The sequence below is a fragment of the Neofelis nebulosa genome, chromosome 2, assembly GCF_028018385.1.
Source record: "Neofelis nebulosa isolate mNeoNeb1 chromosome 2, mNeoNeb1.pri, whole genome shotgun sequence".
NCBI classification, from domain to species: Eukaryota; Metazoa; Chordata; class Mammalia; order Carnivora; family Felidae; genus Neofelis; species Neofelis nebulosa.
In genome coordinates, this window is record NC_080783.1 from 168351701 (window position 1) to 168373573 (window position 21873).

Here is a 21873-nt window from a genome sequence, read left to right on the forward strand (position 1 = left end):
CTCAGCTCAATCCCATTGTGGTAGATTGTTCTAATTTTTTTAAGGAACCAGAAATATAGAATTGAATATATAATCTTCAAAAGTTGTAATGTTGGCTCAAATTCTTTAAAATCATTGAGGTCAAAATAAAGTCATTTTATATAGTCTGAATAACACAAATATATGTAGATATAAAAATATTTTGTATTTCCCTGTGTAGTATCTCAAAATGAAACTGAAATTAAACAAAATTAAACAAAAATATATATAATACACAAAATTAAAAATATATATAATATGCCAACTATAATGTAAGAGAAGTAAAAGAAACGTTATTTATAATAAAACAGGGGCGCCTGGGTGGCTCAGTCGGTTAAGCGTCCAACTCTTAGTTCCAGCTCTGGTCATGTGAGCCCCACATCGGACTCTGCGCTGATAGTGCGGAGCCTGCTTGGGAGTCTCTCAGTCTTTCTCTGTCTCTCTCTGTCTGTCCCTTGCTCTCTGCCCCTCTGCCCCTCCCCCACTTGTGCACTCTCTCAAAAATAAATAAACTCAAAAAAAAAAACCCAAATGGATTTCAATATGCAAATGCTCAAGCAGTACTATATTAGAACATATAATAACGTAGTCACATACGTGTACTTCTATGTAGACTGAACGAGACAGGTGCATTCTACTGGTTTCTCAAATACAAGCAGCATTGCTTTGGGTAAGTAGTTTTTCTGAACAAAATTAAGCATAATCTCTCCTCAATTTACACAGCATTTGTAATCCTGGAAATTTCAGTGTATATATATTTCAGAGTAAAACCAGTGCATGTTCTAGGCTTAGAAAAGTATAGAGGGTTTTCACTTACCTGTTCAGCAAAACATTCGAAAGTCGCACAGGACACAGGATAATTGGTCACTGAATGCAACAGTCCGGAGCATTGCAGGACATCTACCACATTTCTGGTTTCTTCCCAATGAATGCTTCTAGAGCCCCTATTTACTTCCAGTGTGTCCCCCAGAGAGCAGTACTGTGCCCATTTGAAAACCACTGGTAGAGACCAGCCTTAAAACCCAGTTTTATCACATGCTAGCCCTGAAAACCAAGAAATCAGTCAACCATTTACAGATCATCCCAGCCAACATATCATTTCTCCAACCTACCCAAGTCACAAGCAGCAATGACAAAAATCCCTGAAGGAATCTGAGTTTCCTCTAAAAGTATCAACAGAGTCATAGTGGTTAAGAAAAGTCACAACATTTTTTGATTTCCTTACACTTACTGTATTTGGATTATAGACTGAGGGGATGTACACCACAGTCTTCTTAATATTTAGCACCCAGAAGTCTAGGTCTGTCCATATTCAAACACTCAATCAGATTTTATAATAACTTTCACTGAAAAATCAGATTCTTTCAAGAACTGCCCGCATAGACAATGCTCTAGACAATGCTCTACACCTGGTTTTACCACATTAAAATGTTATATATAACTTCATTTGCTCCAAAAATGTCATGCTTGTTATTCTGAGATAAAATATGGAAAAATAACAAAGTTTAAAAGAACTTTTTGCCCTAAACTCTTGGAGAAAAAAAATTTTTCCCAACCAAATTTTCAAACTCTCCCCTCCTATTCCTTCATATCACTACTTTTAAAACCTTGTTGCATAAAATACTCAGAGAACTGACTAAAAATAAAAGGGAAATTTCAAGCTGACTTGGAACGCCTATTTTCCAAATAAACACAATCCAGAAAATTAGTCAAAAGACCATTTTTCGGGGCGCCTGGGTGGCGTAGTCGGTTAAGCGTCCGACTTCAGCCAGGTCACGATCTCGCGGTCCGTGAGTTCGAGCCCCGCGTCAGGCTCTGGATTGATGGCTCGGAGCCTGGGGCCTGTTTCCGATTCTGTGTCTCCCTCTCTCTCTGCCCCTCCCCTGTTCATGCTCTGTCTCTCTCTGTCCCAAAAATAAAAATAAAAAACGTTGAAAAAAAAAATTAAAAAAAAAAAAGCCATCATTTTTCATGGCTCTCCTATGCCTTTTTATAGTAAGTAAGTTAATTCTAATAATAGACGACGTTGAAAATTTTATTAGTAAGTATGCAATTTCACCATGTGACTTATGCTCAAGCCCTTGACTACCACGTGAATGATTTGGGAGGTAAAATTATCTGGGTTTGAATCCTAAGTCTGCTACTTACTATGTGTCCCTCTACAAAATTCTTAATCCATTTCTTTACATGTACAATACCCCCTGCCTTACAGCGTTGTGACAATAAAGCACCTCACAGAGAGCTTTTCACATACTAGTTGTTCATCAAATAGCAGCTATGGTTATTATTATTAACTGTCAAGTTTGCCAATATCTACTTATTAATGCATTCAACTATTTTCTTCTTAGGTGCCTCGTACATAATATTTTCTTTTGGCTTACAAACCATTTTGAGATATGCAGGGCAAATGTTATACAATACCTTTTGTATTTAAAAGCCTCACTGAACCGTCTTAAGACAAGATGTCCCAAAAGGAGAAGAAAGAAAGGCTTTTGTTAAATCCCAACTCCGCATTTACTGAACATTAGTCATGTGAGGATAGCTTATAAAAATTCAGTTTCTGCCTACCAATATCTGGATAATTTATTTTCCCCTGACAATCTCTTCAGATTTTATCTGATTCTTTGTTTTCAGTCTTCCGAAACAATTCACAACATTGTAATAGTTTTTCTGCGGTATTTTCAGCATAAACACTAATTTTTAGATATTTACGTTTCATATTCAGGTCACCAACTGGTACTCTGGAACCTACAAATAGCTCTCATGGTCTGGTTACCATGGTCACACCTTTTCCTCACGACCCGGCACAGATGCCACGCACACGCACACACACGCACGCACACGCACACGCGCGCATGCGCATGGCCACCTCACGCTGTATACTCAGCTGGTCTCTGTCAACACACACCTATTTCCCGGCCCTGGAAAGATTCTATGATCATTAATAAATTGGCTTGGAAGGGTCTTGGGAGACCTTAAAAAAATCATTCTGAACCTGTTGGACTTTCTGAAAATCTGAGGAGAACTCTTGACGTTCTCCTCAAACATAAACAAAATGGGCATGCATATAAGACTGCATTTCACAGACTCCCGGAAAACCACGTTAATACGCTGTGCTGTATTTCAGCGTTTCTCAAACTCTCGGCTGGGATTCACAGTAAGAAACAGACCTGATATCAAGGCAGCCCATACCTACATACATAAACAAGCACAGAATCTAAAACAAGTTTCAGAAAACAGTGTTTACCCTCACTGGGTGCAGTGGTGTCTGATACCTTCTGTGCTACGTCATCTTTCTAAAATGCTGCTGGAGACTCCCTAGATTCTTTTCTTACCACCCACAATCGTAAGAGCAGTGATCCAGTCTAACATTTCTTCATTTTAGAAATAAGGAAACTAAGATCCAAAGAAACAAAGGGTCTTGTTTTGGTCACTAATGTGTTTGGTCACTAGTGTTTGGTCACTAATAAGTTAGGTGGTACAAGCCCGAACCTAACTATCCTCAAAGCTCTTTCCAAAACAAAGGGAAACAAAAATTCTAAATACCACCTCCCCTCAAAAAGCAGCGAGACGTGAACCTTAAAACACGTTGACACGCTGAGAAACTGAGTGTTAAAATTCCAAACCATGCTGAATATTAGCCTCATCCTGAGCGTCCAATTGAGGCAGTCTTAACTTTTCTAAAACATGAGCATGGCCTAGCATGACATGGCATATAAGCAATTTTTTTTTTTCTTTCCAAAAACCCTTTCTCTGGCCACTGACTGAAATCAACACAGGGGAAGCCAACACTCTCAAGTTCATTTGAAATACTTTAATTACATAGGCACAGGTTTTATTTGTTCACCAGAGGCTGGCTTAGGAAACGGCAGTGGAGAGGCCCTCTTTCCACTGGCCAGGCCCATGCTTACATAGCTCTTTTCCCTCACCTACAGCTGCTTAATTAAAATTTGAACATCAAAACCACACAGATCAATACATGGATGTAAATGATCCAGAGCCTATTAGATGTTGATAACTACCAACACCAGCTACCCCTGGCTCTTTTAAAGCTTCACTACAGAAAGTAGCATTGCTTGGAGACTTCATTACAGTTTAGTGGATTAAAATGCCAGTCTCCTCACTGGCCTCAGGCTGTTTATGGCTTTTTTTTTTTTTTTTCCTTTTCATTTTTTGGTGTGTAATAAACATCACTGGCCACCACACGGTAAGAATCTTGTAACAAGCCAGAGAGCAGCTGGGAACTGGTCTGGGGAAGCCCAAGCCGGGCGGCCCTGCGTACAGGAAGGAAAAGGCTGGGGGCATGTGTCGTCTCCCCCGTCACCCAAACAACTTCGCGTGGGAGAGAGACCCAGTGGAAGCAAGTAACCCTCCCCGGGGCGCGGTATGCCAGACTCCACCTGCGCACCCCAGCCCGGGTGCCCAAGGGCAAAATGCTGGGGCCTCCTTAACGCAGAGCGCACAGGGAAAACAGAGTAGGGTGCTAACTGCTGCGCAGTGGCTCCGGTGCGAATAAACCGACAGCCCGCGGGGGGGGGGGGGGGGGGGTGGCAAAGGGAGGACGGCAAACCCTAAAATTAGCGCTCGGGAAGCAGGGGTTGGGTACGGTGGCGCGGAGATGGCGTCCTCTGCTGCGGCGGCTTCCCAGGAGCTTTCCTGGAAGGGAGGCGGGGGGAAGGGGGGTGTGCTTCCCCAGGAGCCTGGCCCCTCTGCGCCTTCCACCGGCACCCGGACAAGGAGCAGGAGCAACGCAGCATGAAGGAAGGGCTCCCTCCGGGAACAGGGTCTGGGAACACGTGGAGCCTCCGGAGACCTTGGGGTCTATCGCTCCTCCCCCAACTGCGGCAGAAAATTTAAGGAGCCTCGGAATTTAAAACATCAGAATCCTCCAGAATCCCTGTTGTTGAACTAAAAAATTGGTTGGCTCATTTTAGTGAGCCCTGCCCTTCCCTGAGTTTTCATTTAAATCCTTTTCTCTCTCCCTCCATGGCTCAGACAGAATTAGAGTGAAGGGCTGGAGGGTAGGGGGTAAGGTACCAGGGACGTCTCTAGGCTGGAGGCTGGAGGGGTGGGGGTAGTTTGCATCCGAATATCTCTGCAAGATAAACAGTTCTGAAGGTCAATGATGGCTCTCCGTTGGGTCCACCCTAAAGGATTGACGTTAAGGAATTATCTGTCAATGTTTTTCTTGTGAACCCAAACTGCAGAAGTCCGAAGTATTTCAGATATTCCAATTGCAATAATGCATCGAAAGCCTACATATTAATTAACTATTGTGAACTCTCCCAAAATAAAATTGTCAAAATCCTGGGAGCTATTATAAGAAAATCTGTGAAATGGAAGTATCTGTAACTCAGCCAGGATTAAATGAAGAATGCAAAAATATTGTTCTATTTGGTAGCACAAATATGGAAAACTGAATGACACAATATTTGGAAACTAAAAGCCAGTCATTAAAAAAAAAAAAGTCATGTTTATTATATAACTAGAATTTTAAACTAACATATACACAGTAATTTATAGTCAGCCATTAATACAAACTAAATATATCTGTGGAGTGACATCTCATCCCTAGCATCTTTTAGCCTCCCCTCTGCAGTTGACCCCTTACCTTTATTTTCAGAATCTTTCATTCTCTCTTTCCTCCCTCTGCTGCAAATGAGCAGGAAAGTCGGGCTGGTTCTCCAAACCTGACTTTTGATTTGTCATTCACAGAAAGTCAGCGATCTCAGGGGCGAAGTCCCTCAACGGAAGAGCACCCGAGCTCTGATAATTGCATGCAAGTCAGTGTGCAGGGTGATAATTTTGCTTATGCTGGAGCTGAAAGGATGGGGATGAAGGCCGACGTAAACACAAATTCCAAAACATGGCATGGAACTGGATCTGGAGTCTAGGCTTGCCTTTCCTTCTCTAAGGTTAGGGAACCAACTGCTTAGTGCCTCCTTGGCTCTCTAGAGACTTGGTTCCGGTTGAAAGGTGAATGTCTGTGCCATGTGCCATGTGCCCAGCGTATTCTCAAACAGAGACCTTAATTTTGGAGGGAATTAAGAGACCTGTGCTTTCTCTTTCATATTTGTTCAGTCAACAAATATTTCTTTCACCTCTCTGTGGACCAGGCCTTATGCTAGGTAGTGAGGATACAACAGTGAAGGGGACCAGTCCCTGTCCTCAAGCTGCCCACAGGCTGTTACAGTACAGAGACCTACAGTGTGGTATGGTGACCTGTGTCTGCTAAATGGACACATATTATTGAACCCAGTTTATCCAGGTGTAAGTTGATTCTTAAAGCTGAGCCAGAAATGGGGATGAGACCATAAAAGCCCTCTCTTAGAGACCAAGGAAGATTCAAGCAAATCTCTCAATCATCCAATTCAAACATTACGTAGCTAGGATTCATTCCTTCATTTCTTCGTTCAACAAATGTTTATTTGTGCCAGGTAGAATTCCATCTGTTAGGGATTCAAGAGCACAGAAAACAGACCAAATCCTGCTCATAGCTGTTACATTTTGGTGGGGGTATTCAAACAGACACTAAACAAACAAATATAAACATATAATAAATAAAAATAAATGCCATGAGGAAAAATGAAGCATGGTAATGAAGTAACACACATGCCATTTTAGACAGGGTGGCTAGAGGAGGTATTTATTTTATGAAACATGGGTCAGTGTCATCATAGTCCCTTTGGAACATCTTCATTCAGACATTGTCCTTTTTTTTTTTCTTTAACGTTTATTTCTTTTTGAGAGAGAGAGAGAGGGACAGAGTGTGAGCAGGGGAGGGGCAGAGAGAGAGGTAGACACAGAATCTGAAGCAGGTTCAGACCTGCTTCAGTGGGACCGTGAGATAATGACCTGAACTGACCTCCTCTGCCGTAGTTGCTCTGTAGGTGATGGGTAGTGGTTATTCCCCACTATAGATCAGTCAGCTGATCTCCAAAAACATTAACTGACCCAATTCAGGACCTCACTAAGTTGTGAGTAGAGCAATAACAAGAAATACACCTACCTGTTGCTCTCATCCCCAGAAATTGCTGGGTGAAACACAATATTGACATGGAAAATTTGCTGGAGCAGGAGTCAAGATAAGAGAGTTGAAGACCTGTCTCCACACTATTAACTGAGTGGTGTAGGGTAGGTGACAACCTGTCTGGCACCAGTTTCCTCATCTGTAAAGTAGGGCTAATCATACGTGTCCTGTGTGTGTGCAAGGCTTTTCAGAAGATCAAAAGGGAGAACAGATGTGGTACTTGGTACACTAAGTCCTATATAAAAGCAAGGTATAATTAGCAACATACTTGGGCTAAGAGAACTAATTGCTAGTGTTCATCTGGTCATTGTAGCCCAAGAGTCAAATATAGCTGCAGAGTAAAAACCTGTCCTGGCCACTAGGGGTCCTGGAGTTGATTTCTAGCTACCACACTGTAAAGACTCCTTGAAAGTTTGGGGAAATTTTTAGTATTTGGTTTTTGTTCCCATCTTTCCTTGGCAGTGAATAATACCTTTATGCTCCTCTTTGACAAGTTAAGACCGGAGAGGAAAATCTGCCTTCACTGGAACTCCTTGCTGGCCACCAAATGAACCATGTTGGTGCACTGACCACATCAAAGAAACGGGCAACTCCATTGCCAAGGACCAAGTCCAGGACAGCCAAAATGTGCCCAGTTAGGAGCACTTTAGGGCCAGAGAGGGGAGACAAAAAGTAGGTGGTGAGAGGCCACCATTTGTGCACTCTTTCATTCAATAAATAGTCATTGTGCCAGGCACTGCCCTGAACACTGGGAATGAATGACACAGCTGCTGAGCAAAGCATTCTGTCCTCAAGAAGCTTGTGGCTTCAGGGCAAGAGGTTTCTACAAGGTATGCTGATTTAGTGATTAAGCAGAGGAATGCCAACGCCTGCCTGCCTGGGTTTCAATAGAAGGGCAGGGGCCATAATGCAGGAGAGATGGTTCAAACATGGGCTCTGTCATTTACTGGCCCCTAAAGTAAGCCAGGACACTTTCCTATACCTCTCTCTGTCTACATTTCCTGATCTGTAAGATGCAGATAATAATGGAACCTATCTCCTAGGGTTGGGTGAGGCTGAAAAGAGTCTATATACACACACACACACACACACACACACACACACACACACACACATATATATACACACACACACACACACATATATATATAAAGTACATGGCACAGAGCCTGACACATAAAGTGAGGGCTCCATAAATCCCATTAGACTAATATTACTACCTTGTGACCTGGGTCAAATTTACCCCTCTGCGCCTGATGCAGAAAATAATAACTAGCTTGTAGGGCTACTGTGAGAGCTACACATCAGAAAGAATATAAAGGCCCTGGCATAAAGGCCTTTGTTCCCTCCAGGGGGTGAGCTTTAATCAAGTAGGCTTCCCAGGAAAAAACACAAGGAAGTGAGAAAAGGGCTGCCATTTATATTAAAAAGGAAGCAATGTTTTCCAAGAGTGTGGTCATTTCTAGGGTACCTAACATTTTACCCAATATTGTATTTTGAAAAGTTTCAGGGACACCTAGGTGTCTCAGTCAGTTAAGCGTCTGACTTGGGCTCAGGTCATGATCTCACGGTTTGTGGGTTCAAGCCCTGCATCCAGCTCTGTGCTGACAGCTGGGAGCCTGGAGCCTGCTTCAGATTCTGTGTCTCCGTCTCTCTCTGCCCCTCTCTCACTCACACTCTGTCTCTCTCTGTCTCAAAAATAAATAAACATTAAAAAAAATTTTTTTAAGTTTCAAACATACAAAAAAGTTGGAAGCATTGCATGGTGCATTTTGTTCTATTTGCTTTATCACGTATCTGTTCATCTCTCTATCCATCCTTAATTGAATTAAAAGAAAATTAAGTGGAAAGAGGTTCAAAGTCCTTTTCAAAGGCTCTTTTTGAGCCTTTATTTTCCCCTCCTGCTACAATATTTATAGAAGCCTTAGACCTCTGATTCTGGGGCCAGTCCAAGCAGGGTCAGGCGAATTCTCAGAAGCCTTGTCCTACCCCACAGTAAACCCCAAGGTCCCACCCAGACAAGAATGGGCTCAAGCCTTGGAGCTTTCCAAAATAAAGCAATGTCTCTGACAGACCCCACACTTTAAACAAGCTGGTACCAAGGAGCACTGTAAACAACCATTAATGGAAACTATCCCCTATCTCAATAACTGGATTTAGCGAAAGCTCAGACAGGCTCCACTGGCCACCAAGTCCTTTCACAGCTCTGCACAGGCCTTGTCTTGGTTGATGCCACTTCTGAGTCACCAGACCAGTGACTCATGCCCAGTAAGGGAGGCCATCTTGAGAGCAAGACCAAATGGAATTTTCAAGAACAATGAGTGAAACCCTGAACTGAACAAGAATAAGGCTTTTTATTGTCCCTTTCAAACAAAAGCGAAAGAGAAAATGTGGCTGTTAATATTGTGGGTTCAACTTCCTAGCTGTAAATTTTACTCTGACGAAAAACTGAGCAAAAAAGATCTTTTACGTTCTCTTGGAAATTTGAGAGCAAAAGAGACTTGAAGCTTATGTTCCAAATTAGGCAGACCTAATGACCTTTCAATGACTTGCCCCGACCCTCTTCTAGCTTAGTCATCCATTCCCAAAACATGCTGAGGTGGTGATGGCAGGCACTGCCACATTCAATCTTCCTCCATCCAGCCAAGCCCCTGTATGGTTTGCTCAGAGCATCTGTCTGGCCATAAAGGAGGTGAAACAGAGAGAGAAAAATTGCTGACTGGGGGTGGAGGAAGGTCTGTGATGAGGGTCACCACAGAGGAGGGCAGCATGACTGTAAGAAAAGCTAGGTAGGCTCGCATGAAGCCAAGCTACAAGACAACGAAGAAGGAATTGCTACTTGGAACACCAGCTCTGTCCCAAGCACTCTTCTTAACATCATCTTCATACATTTATTGGGAATTTATTTGCCAAGCATTGTGTTTAAAGCAAAGACTTTCACAGAACACTGCCTGGCTTTGCATCCCAGTGCATAACTTTGGAAACGTTATTTAACCTCTCTGCGCTTCAATTTTCTCATCTGTAAAACAGAGGTGGTTAAAACAAGGTTATCATCAAAATTAAATAACATAAAAATATGCACAGGTTTTGAACAGTGGCTGGCACAGAGCAAGCAGTGCAGTTGTGTTAACACTTGCCGTTCCATCTTTTTTAGAGGAGAAAAAAGTGAGGCAGAAATGAAGAGTGACTTGCCAAAGGATACATAACTAAAAAGAAGTGCAGCTAGGATACTTTTTTCTCAAAACAACATTGTGAGGGAGGTGATACCTTCTTCCTTTTATGGATGAGAGTTTGCAAGCCCAAGAGAGGCCCAGTAACTTGCTCATGCTGGAAGTTACTCATGGCAAATGGGAGAGTTAACATTTAGAACCCATATTTGCTGACTTTAAAGCCTTTGCAGATCCCACTGGGCCAGAGTTTCTCAAACTTTAGCATACATCAAAATTACTGCAAGCCTTGTTAAAACAGATCTCTAGGGGCGCCTGGGTGGCTCAGTTGGTTAAGCGTCCCACTTCAGCTCAGGTCATGATCTCACAGCTCGTGAGTTCAAGCCCCAGGTCAGGCTCTGTGCTCACAGCTCAGAGCCTGGAGCCTGCTTCAGATTCTGTGTTTCCGTCTCTCTCCAACCCACCTCCCGCTTGCACTCTGTCTCTCAAAAATGAATAAACTTTAAAAAAAAACAACTTTAAAACATATTGCTAGACCCTACTTCTGGTTTCTCATTTGGTAGCTCTGAGGTGGGAGCCAACAATTTGCATTTTTAACAAGTTCCAGGAGATGTTGATGCTGCTACTCTGGAGACCACGCTTGGATAACCACTGTTCAACAATCATGCACCTGTATGCAGAACAGATGCTAGGGGGAGAAAGAGAGCCTAAAGATCACAGGTCAGTGAGTCTTTTCCACTCTGTCAGTGTTGATTACTTCACAGAGCCTAGCAAATATCCTCATATTTACATAGACCTTTCATATTTATGATCCCATTTGATCTTTCCAATATCCCTAGGTAGTAATCATTATCTCCACTCAATGTGACCTTTTTAGGGGCATATGGCTAGAAAATGGCAGTGAGGAATTTAACTGAAGATCACCTGTCCTCCTCTCCAAGTAACTTGTCCTGGAAAGCACATATGCTGACAGAGACTGGCTATAGTTCCAATCTCTGTCTTTCCTGGGGAAGACTACAGCTCAGGAAAGGGCTCTTTGCCCCACCAAGGCTTGGCGGGAGGTAATTTCTGGTGGGAGAAACTCAGAGCCAGTTTTCTTCCATTATTTCAAGGTCTACTTCTTAAAAAATACTTTCACCAACTATTCACTTCCTTCTCTGTAACCTAAAAGTTTTGATATTTGCCTAAAATGTAGTTCTTTTAGAAAGGCTGGAAGCATTTGGAGGGTTAATTTCCATTGGAAATAGCTTCTTCATATTCCCATTAGGAAAAGCTTGAATGCTTAGGTATATTTTTTAAAGTTGTTTGGACATATAAGCCAACAAATGATTAATATCCAGAGTATTTACTTATTTTTTAATGTTTATTTATTTATTTTGAGAGACAGTGTGGGAAGTGGGGAGGAGAGAAAGAGGGAGAATCCCAAGCAGGTTCTGTACTATCAGCACAGAGCCTGACCTGGGGCTCGAACTCACAAACCATAAGATTGTGATCTGAGCTGAAACCGAGAGTCAGATGCCTAACCGACTGAGCCACCCAGGTGCACCAGTATCCAGACTATTTAAAGAACTGTAAGTGAATAAGAAAAAGACAAACCATCAAGTTAAAAAAAAAAAAAAATGGGAGGGGCGCCTGGGTGTCTCAGTCTGTTAAGCATCTGACTTCGGCTCAGGACATGATCTCAAAGTCCATGAGTTCGAGCCCTGCGTTGGGCTCTGTGCTGACAGCTCAGAGCCTGGAGCCTGCTTCAGATTCTGTGTCTCCCTCTCTTTGCCCCTTCCCTGCTTGTGCTTGGTGTGTCTCTCTCTCAAAAATAAATAAACATTAAAAAAAAACTTTTTAATAAAAAAAATGGGAAAAGAGATGAATAGGCCTTATTCACACACAGCCAATATTCATGTGAAAAGATCTTCACTTCATTATTTGTCAAGGAAATTTAATATAAAACAATAGTGCAGTACCATTTCACATTCATGAAATGGGCAAGCATTAAAAAGTCTGACAGGATGTAAGGAATCAAGAATTGTACACACTCCTGCTAGGAACGAGATTAGCACATGTATGGAGATCAGCTATCTTTCCAAATTAAAAAAGCATATACTTCTAACCCAGTAATTGTCCTTCTAGGTATTTATCCTACTTACAGTCACAAATGATCATATGGTAAATTTCAGGTGCATTCTCTTTGGATATACCTCCATATCCAAAAGGATCTTTTCATTAAAAACACAATTTATTGAATATCTGCTGCATTCAGGACACAGTGTTAGGCTGAAAAGATGCCAAGAGTCCCCAAAGCTAAACTACTTCTCACTTGCAACCCTGGTGGAATAAAAAAGGGTGGTGTGGAAGACCTCCTGGTTAGTACAGAAGGAACAGCTGCCCCTAACGAGCTTCCGGCTATGTTTTATTCCCACAGGTTACCGAGCTCTCCAGCCTCATGACTAACCATCATTGGGATGTGATTGTATGGTAGACTATCTGAACTAATATTAATAAAAATAATAACTACCACCTTGTGAGCTGTGTCCCAGGCACTTCATATACATTAACTCATTTGATCATCACTGTAACTTATGACATAGGAATTACCATCTCTCTTTTGTTTATGTTTATATCATCTCTATTTTATTTACATATGTGATACATGACTAAGTTTTGGAAAGATTTAGCACCTTGCCCAAGATCATACAGCTTATTACTGTGCCACTTACTGATGGCAGATTCAAATCAGAGTCTGGCACCAAAGTATATGATTCTAGATGCCCAAATTGGTGGCTATCAATTATGAAATGATGCCCCATCATTATGAGAAATTCAGACCACCTTTAAAAAAGATATCAAATAAAATTGGGATATGGATTTCTTTCATTGTAAGATATTTATTGATTTTACTTCTCTGCATTTTCGTGGAGGGAGATGTGGCAGAAAGAATGTATGGGCAGTCAGGCCTGACTCTGCCACTCACCAGCCATATGGCCTCCCGCAAGTCACTGTCTCTTGGTTCACCTTCTCATCTATAAAATGGGGGAAATAAACACCATCTGCCCTCCCTCCTTCCAGGGTGCTGTCAAAATGAAACAAGATCTTATAGTTGACCTATTCTATAAGCTGTAAAGTACATAACGTAAGACATTACAATGGTTGTAGAGGAGAGGGGGAAATAGAGAAATATAGTGATTGACCAAGATCTTACTTAAGAAAAAAGAGGTATGGCATGGCAATGAGCCCCAAGAAGCCATGGGTGAACTCTAGGACAGAAACAGAGAAGAGAGAACAGGATAGCTATGTACACAGTATAGACCTGGCTTTAAAAACCATAGAACTAGAGTGGCACCTGGGTGGCTCAGTCGGTTGAGCACCGACTTGGGCTCAGGTCATGATCTCACAGTTGGGTTAGTGAGCTTGAGCCCTGCAGGGATTCTCTGCAGTGTGGAGCCCACCTGGGATCCTCTGTCCTGCTCTCTCTCTGCCCCTCCCCTGCTGGTGCTCTCTATCTCAGAAAAATAAACATTAAAAAAAAAAAAAACTATAGAACTAGAAAACTTATTATAATCCATTTTACTACAGTGGGAATGTCCATTTAGTCCTCTTTCGTAAAAGTTCACACAACACCTGGAATTACACTCTCCATATAATTATCACTCAAGGAATACTTGTTGCAATAACCCTTCTCTTTGACTCCTCAGGCAAACTAAAGAAAAGGGGTGGTCAGCCTTCAGGCCTATGAAGTTTCAACAACAGTTCAATGGCAGTGGGGAAGGAATTTAATTGTGCATTGACTAAAAGTAATAACCCATTCTTTGAAAGCCAGAAAGATGACCGTACCACGCCAGTGTTGCTCTAATGACCGACAATAGAAAAGCTTGTTTTCTAATGCAATAAATAAATATTTAAAAGACAATTCTTGCTCTTCATCCAATTTAGTTTTAGAATGTTTACTGTGTGCCAGCACTTTACAATGATTAACACATTCAGCTCATCAATTCATTTAATCTTCAAAACAATCTTGCAGTGGAGGTGGGTGGGGTGACCACTGTATCTATGACAGGGCCCTGGTGCAATGTAGTTTCTGCCCTGGGTCAGGTCGGCCATTTTAGAAATCAAGACATGTCAGTCTCTCAGAAAAAGAATCCTCAGATGATGGAAACAGAAAGAACAAGACAGAACCTACCCCACCCCCACCTCCTCCCACACACACTCACACACACACACACACACTCACACACATACTAGCAAACAGGTATCTAGAAGGTACCAAGCCCGGACTTAGCCTGGTAGGGGATATAAAGATGAAGTAGATGAGAGCCTGCCCACGTGGAATCTAAAATACCAGATGAACAGTGACAGATGCCGTAGAGGTGAGGACATACTAAAAGAAGAGGTTACAGGTGGCAGAAACCTGAGGAAGGCCTTCACAGAGAAAATGGCATTTGTGCACCCCTGATGGACAGGCGGGCTGAGAGAATAAGGCATGGATGGCCATTACAAATACGCACAAGGCAGTGAGTTAGCAGATCAAGTCATGTCCCGGCTTAGAACACTTCAGTAGCTTCCCGGCTCACTTTAGAAAGAAAAACCAAGCTCCTCCTCATGTCCTACCCAGACCCTGATCCAGGTCCTGCCTCCCTCACCTTCCCCTTGCTAGTCTCAGGCACACTGGGAATGTTCCCACTTGTATTTCTCTCTGACAGGAACACTCTCCCCAGGCTCCATGCTGGAGTAACTCCTACTCAGTCTTCAGGTCTCCGCTTAAATCATGTTGCCTCAGAGAGGTCTTCCCTGTCCATCCATCAGCCGTGTAAGCCAGGGCGCCTCTGCCTTTTTCCCTCTCCCAGCAGACTGTGGGATTCCTTCCCAGCACACACAGCAATTGGTAATGGGGATGTTAAGCCGTTTTATGTGTGTAATGTCCGTTTCCCCCTCTAGAAGTAGTGCCAAGAGCTGGGCCTTGCCTACCTTGTTCATTCCAGGCCCTGGCACACGGCAAAAGCGCAATAAAAACCGTGGCCACAATGAATGGAGTGGATCGGTGACTGAATAAATGTGAGTTAAGGCCCTCGTGGGGACAGGGTGGAATGCGTTTGGGAAGTAGTTTCTTAGGAGTAGAGCTCAGGCGGTAACAGGGAATCACCGCAGACAGGTTGGAAAGGGGGTGGGTCTAGATGGAGAAGACCTTGAAGGTAGCCTTGGGTCCGGATTCATTCCCCCAAAAGGCTACTGCATTGCAGGCACCCGGCCAGGTGTCGGGCGAGACACAAACCTGAGTAAACCGTGTCCCCAAGGCACCCTGAATTCCTTCTGTCCAGGGTCAAAGGTACACACAGGGGCTTCTGCGGGAAACAAGCTGCAACCACCCGGCCCAACAACAGATGCCTAAGGGGCCAAGGGGTAGAGGGAGAGAGGGGACAGTGCCAGACCGACCCCCGCACTTCGGCGAGCAGCCCCGGGAAAGCTGGGGGCGGGGGGTGGTCTTGTCACAGGGCCGAGGGTCATCCTGGCCGCGCCGCCCCGGTTCTCAGGTCCCAGGGGCGGAGAGGTGGGCGCGAGCCGCCGCCTACGGCTGCGGGAGCCACCGCGGCCCCCCTGCAGTCGAGGCCGCGCCGGCCGCGCGCGGTAACAGGTCCCCCGGCAGGACCACACTCACCCTGCGCCGCCTTGGGAGCCGAGCGCGTCCTCCACAGCCGCCGGGTCGCCTTCCACGGCCGCAGCGAAGAAAACAGCCTCCGGCTCTTCTTGCCGCCCTTCTCAGTTGCTCCCATCTGTGCGCCCGCGCCCCTCCCCCGCTGCCGCCGCCGCCGCCCAAGGGTGGCCTAGCGCTGCCCCCGCCGCCACGCTTCTGCAGGTGCCGGGCGGTCGCCGGGGTGGACGCGGCCGCCGGGGGAGGAGCTTGCGGCCGGGGTGGGGATGGGGGGGGGCGGTGCCTTGCGCCCAGCCTGCGGGGTGCGGCGGCCCGACGCGCGGACGCTGCTTCGAGACGCCCCCCAGGGAAGCACGGAGTGCCCGGCGGCTTTGCAGGTGAACGCTTTAGTTCCCCCGTCCTTCATTCAAGAGACGTCGATGGAGTGCCAGGTCCCGCGAGGCATCATTGCCTAACACCGGAACCCCCGGGGAGGTGCACTGATTTTATCCCCAAATTGCAAATGATCAAATTGAAGCTCGCGGAGGTTATAAGTCGTCTGCCCAGAGGTAAATGGTGACGTTTCCCAAGTTCTGGGCTCTAGGTGTATTTTTTCATGCCTTCCTGTTGCCTCAGAATGATCCCACATTATATTTAAAAAATACATATTTTTTAAAATCTAACAGATGTTCCTACTTTCCTCTTACAACAGCTCATGATTTTTTGAGAACCCATTCTATGTCACTTTGGCACTTTTACATACATGCTATTAAGCCTCACAGCATCCTGTGGGGTGGGAGGCATTTTCCCATTTTACAATTGAGGAACCCAAAATGGTAGAGCAGAGACCCCCCTGCCCCACGTCACTTTGTCTCTGTCTCTATTTTACTTGTAATTGGAAGTGTCTGGGAGGAAGCTCCAAATCAAGATCCCTTAATGCTTGCCTGGCTGCAGTAAGAATAACTAATATTTATGGGGTGGTTTTTATGTGCCAGATTTTACATACATTACCTTATTTAACTCTCCCAAAGATACTCAAGGGGAGAGAAATTATTAATATCCACACTTTACAGATAAAACAAACAGCATCAGAGAGGACAGGTTCCACTTATAAAGCCTTAATAAAAGTTGTATGCCGGTTGAATCATGAAACTGCCATTTTTCAAGGCCCAAATATCATACACAGCTTCACCAGGTGATCAAAATTAAAATCACCAAAGGAGGCAGATAAAATGTAAATGCCTCCAGATGTGTTACACTAGAGAAAGGCACATCAGCTTTGTAATATTTTGGCCACAAATGCACAACCTGAATCTAATCATAGGGAAATCTAAGGTAAACTCCAAATGAGGACTGCACTTTAAAAGTGGGAACGGTAGGGGCCCCCGGATGGCTCAGTTCATTTGTTCCTTCAGCCTCCGACTTTGGCTCAGGTCATGATCTCAGGGTTCATGAGTTAGAGCCCCGCATCCATTCTCTGCTGTCAGTGCAGAGCCCGCTTCATATCCTCTGTCCTTCCCCCTGCCCCTCCCCTATTCACTCTCTCTCAAAAATAAATAACCATTAAAATAAAAAGTGGGAGCGGGTGTGGTACAGTATTCTTCCAACATCTTAAAAGATGAAGAAAGGCTGTGGAGATGTTCTAGGTTAAAAGAGGCTAAGGAGACCTGGCAACAAAAATACCTGGCCCTAGACCACACCAAGTACTGGAGGCTTTTATCATCTGGGCCAACTTTCAAAAAAATCGAAATATTGATAGCAGAGTAGATAAAGTGTTTACCAATGAGAAATTGATTGGAGTTGATAAGTACACTGTGGTTATGTGAGAAAATATCCCTAAATACACATTAAGGTATTTAGGAATAAAGGGTCATGATGCATTCAACTTAGCTTTAAATGGTTTAGGGGAAAAAAGTATATATATATATATATATATATATATGTATATATATATATATATATATATACATATATATATGTGCTCACACACACATTTGTGTGTGTTTGTAGTGGGGGCAAGTAATAAGGAAATGCAGCAAAATGTAAATAATAGGTGAATCTGGATAAAGATACATGGGTGTATTTTGTAAGTTCCACAGAAAAAGAAAATAAAGTGGTAAGAATTACTCTACCTGATATTAAGGCCTACAATAAAACTATAATTATCAAAACAGTGCGGTGTTGTCAGAGGGATAGACACATAAATCAATGAAACAGAATAAAGAACCCAGAAATGAACCCATAGACATAAATATGCCCAAGTGATTTTTGACATTGTGTGAAAGCAACCCAATAGAGGAAAGATAGCTTTTTCTACAAGCAATGCTAGAACAACTGGACATCCATTGGCAAAAAAATGAACCTCAAAACTAAACCTCAAACTTCATACAAAAATCAAGTCAAATGAGTTGCAGGCTTAAATGTGATATGTAAAACTATAAAAATTCTGGGAAAACAAAGTAGGATAAAATCTTCTAGTATCTAGAGCTAAGCAAAGAGTTCTTAGACTTGTTGCTAAAAGCGTGATCCATAAGAGGAAAAATCAATAAATTGGGCCTTATCAAAATTAAGTACTTTTGGTCTGTGAATGACTTTGTTAAGAGGAAGAGAAGACAGGCTACAGACTGGGCAAAAATACTTGCAAACTACATATCCAACAAAGGACTCGTATTTATAATAAATAAATAATTCTCAAAACTCAACATTAAAAAAATCCAATTAGAAAATGCGCAAAAGACATGAACAGATATGTCACTAAAGAGGATATACAGATGGTAAATAAGCACATGAAAAGATACACAGCATCATTAACCATTAAGGAAATACAAATTAAAACCATAACGAGATATCACACACACCTATTGGAAGGCTCAAAGGAAATATAGTGACAACACCAAATGCTGGCAAGGATGTAAAGGGAGAAACTGGATTAGTCATACGTTGCTAGTAGGAATGTAAAATGGTACAGACACTCTGGAAAAGTTTAGCAGCTTCTTATAAAACTAAACAAACAACTACTGTAAGACCAGCAATTGTACTCCTTGGGTACCCATCTCAGAAATTAAGAAAACTTATGTTCACTCAAAACCCTATACACAAATGTACATGCAAGTTCTGTTCGTAATAGCCCAAAACTGGAAACAAGTCAGATGTCCTTAAATGGGTGAACGGTTAAACATGTTGTGGTACCTGCAGACCACAAAATGATACTGAGAAATAAAAAGTAACAAACTACTGATACAGGCAGCAAACTATATAAATCTCCAGAGAATTTTCTTGACTTAAAAAAACCAATCCCAAAAGCTTGCATACTGTGTGATTCCATTTATAGAACATTCTTGAAATGGAGAAATTATAGAAATAGAGAATATATAGTGGATGCAAGGAATGAGGGAGGTAGTTGTGGCTATAAAAGGGCAGCACAGGGAATTCTGTGGTGATGGAACTGTTACTATAACCTTGACTGTGTCAGTGTCAACATACTGGTTGTGATTTTAGATTAGAGTTTTGCACAATGTTACCATTATATTAAAAACAAGTGATTGTGGGGTCTCTGTTTTAGTTTTTACAACTGCATGTGAACCTATAATCATTTTTAAAATAAAATTTTAATTTTTTAAAAAAGTTACATATCTACAATTTAGTATAGTTTGCTCCAATATCGAAAAAAAGGTTGAGCCAGGATTCAACCTAGATTGCCTTCATGGCTACACTCAACTGTATCATGAGCCCTGGCTCACTGTGGGAAGCCAGGGACCATCTGCTAGGTCTCCAGGAGGACTTCGAAAGGTCACAGGAGCACAGCGACTCAGGTCGGTCAAGAAAGGCTAGATTAACATTTCAGTTTGGTATGAGGCCCTTAGTGGTCTAGATAAATGACACTCAAAAAGTACTAATGTGACAGTCCTATATTATTCTTTTTCTAATCCAGAAGAATAGGAAGATACATAATAAGGAAAGGAAAGTGGAAGAGACCGGGAAGAGCATGGAAACTGCAAGTATCTTCTCTATCAGCAACAAGCTGACTTTTCTTCTGCACCAACCTTCACTCCCCATGGCATCCAGACTAAAGTCTAAAGAAACAGGCCCCAGAAGAAGTGATCTAATTAACAGTGCTACTCAGGAATAGTGGCCACATGCCACCAACTCATAGCCTAGACTAGGATCGCCCTTTGCTCTTGGGTCCTCTTACCTGGCCCTGGGGTTAGGACACCTGGAACCTAGTCTTGATTACCCCAATAATCTGTAAAATATTGGTCCCTTCTCCTAGCTTATACTTCTTTAATCACCACTACCACCCTCGCTCCCTTTAGTGGAGGGGACTTAATCAGATAATCTAAAAATTTCCTTCTGGGATCTGCCACCATCCTTCCCTGTATGTCCTGACTCTTACTCACTGGTTTTGGAATTGTGCCAAGTGACAGGAGCCCCAGTGGGCCTGTCTTAGAGACTCATCTTTTCTTCCATTGTGCTGGCCTGTCCAGTGGACCGAAGCAGCAACTTGGGGCCCACTTGCTCACTGCTTGGATTTCACTGGCCAGGGCAGGATGAGAAAGACATTCTTTGGCTTGCCCTTTTAGTCCAAACATCATGTGATTTCATGGCACTCCTCCAGCTCAGAGCTGAAACAAGGCCAAAAGCCTCTGGCTCCCACAGTCACAGCTTGCTCCAGGCAGATCCAGTGGGGAGCCTTCTCCCCAGTCCCTGGAGTCCATGGGAAAAGAATGCAGCCTGAAGGAAGATCTAAGTAGAAACACCCAAGTGCCCTCAGGCACGTTAATGAGCACTAGCAACATGGAATTTCTTTCCAAATGTCAAAAATGCAAAACAAGCCCACTTATTTGTACAACTGGATCACTGGGTGTAGGAACAAAAACAAAAAGAAAAGAAACCTTGAATTCCATTCCTGTCATTGTGTTTACAAAGCTAAGCCCAGAAACATGAAAACGACAGTCCTCAAAGTCAATGGAATACAAGATTCTCCTGTGTGTGTGTGTGTGTGTGCGTTTGCGTGTGTGTGTGTGTGTGTGTGTGTGAGAGAGAGAGAGAGAGAGAGAAGGGGGAAAGGGGCTGGTAGAAAGAACCTAGGCTTTCCAGCTAGGCAGAGTTGTGTGAATTCTAGCTCTGCCACTTACCAACTTGCCCAGCTTCTCTAAGGCTCAGTTTCCCCATCTGTAAAATGGAGGCAGTAAATAGCACCTAACTCAGAGGTTTGCAGTGTTTTACTATTACATGTAATGAACCCAACAGGCAAAATATATGGTAGCTTATTATAATACTGTGTCCATTTAGAAAGTCAATGACAAATTTTAACAGAATGGCATCTTCTTTTTCAATGAAGAAGTGTGTGTGTGTGTGTGTGTGTGTGTGTGTGTGTGTGTGTGTGTGTAAAGAGAGAGGGATGAGAAGGTCTTGATTTTTGGTGAAAGTCACATCTTTTAACCTTCATGATTTAATTCTATGTCTCTCTTCTCTTATGCCTGAGGGGTCCTGTTGTCAGTCCTCCCTTACAGAAGGCTCCAGAATATAAATGAAACTGTCTAGCCTAACGGCATCTCAGGTATCTTTGGAACCAGTAGAATTAATGGTGTTGTTTCTAGTTACCCTAGTGGCAATTCTAACAGGACTATTGTTAGTATAGGAAACAATTAAGGGCAGTCCCCACTTAAACTTATTTTTCAGTCCACAGTTCTCCAAGTTTATGGCATTATGATGTAGTCAAGATTTAAAGAGTAATACCTACATAAAGCTTCCCAACCATGACATTTTCAGCAGTGGGACCTTGTATGAGAGGAGAAACTGCTCATGTAAAATGTTTTCAGGACTTCTGATAGATTTCAGTTATCTTTTGCTGCATAATAAACCACCCCAAAACTTAATGGCTTAACACAACAACAATCATTTATTTTGCAATTTGGGCAGGGCTCAAAAGGGACAGCTCATTTCTGCTCCACATGACATCATCTGGGTTTGTTCGGGGCTTGCAGGTCGACGTCTCAGGTGGCTCACCCACGCAGCTAACAAATGGTGCTGGCTGT

The 21873-nt window shown here is 43.1% G+C and overlaps 1 protein-coding gene across 3 annotated transcripts in view; it reads right to left on the minus strand.

The window, feature by feature from the left end:
• Positions 1 to 16043, minus strand: part of DNAJC6 (DnaJ heat shock protein family (Hsp40) member C6) — a 152452-nt gene extending 136409 nt beyond the window's left edge. For 2 of the 3 annotated variants that reach the window (XM_058717109.1, XM_058717110.1), the window contains exon 1: positions 5630 to 5832. In XM_058717109.1, the coding sequence (XP_058573092.1) occupies positions 5630 to 5651 (22 nt within the window). In that variant the 5' untranslated portion in view covers positions 5652 to 5832. Of the gene's footprint in view, positions 1 to 5629; positions 5833 to 15862 lie in introns of those variants that run through there. The other variant, XM_058717107.1, reaches the window with a different exon arrangement.
• Positions 16044 to 21873: the final 5830 nt, after the last annotated feature.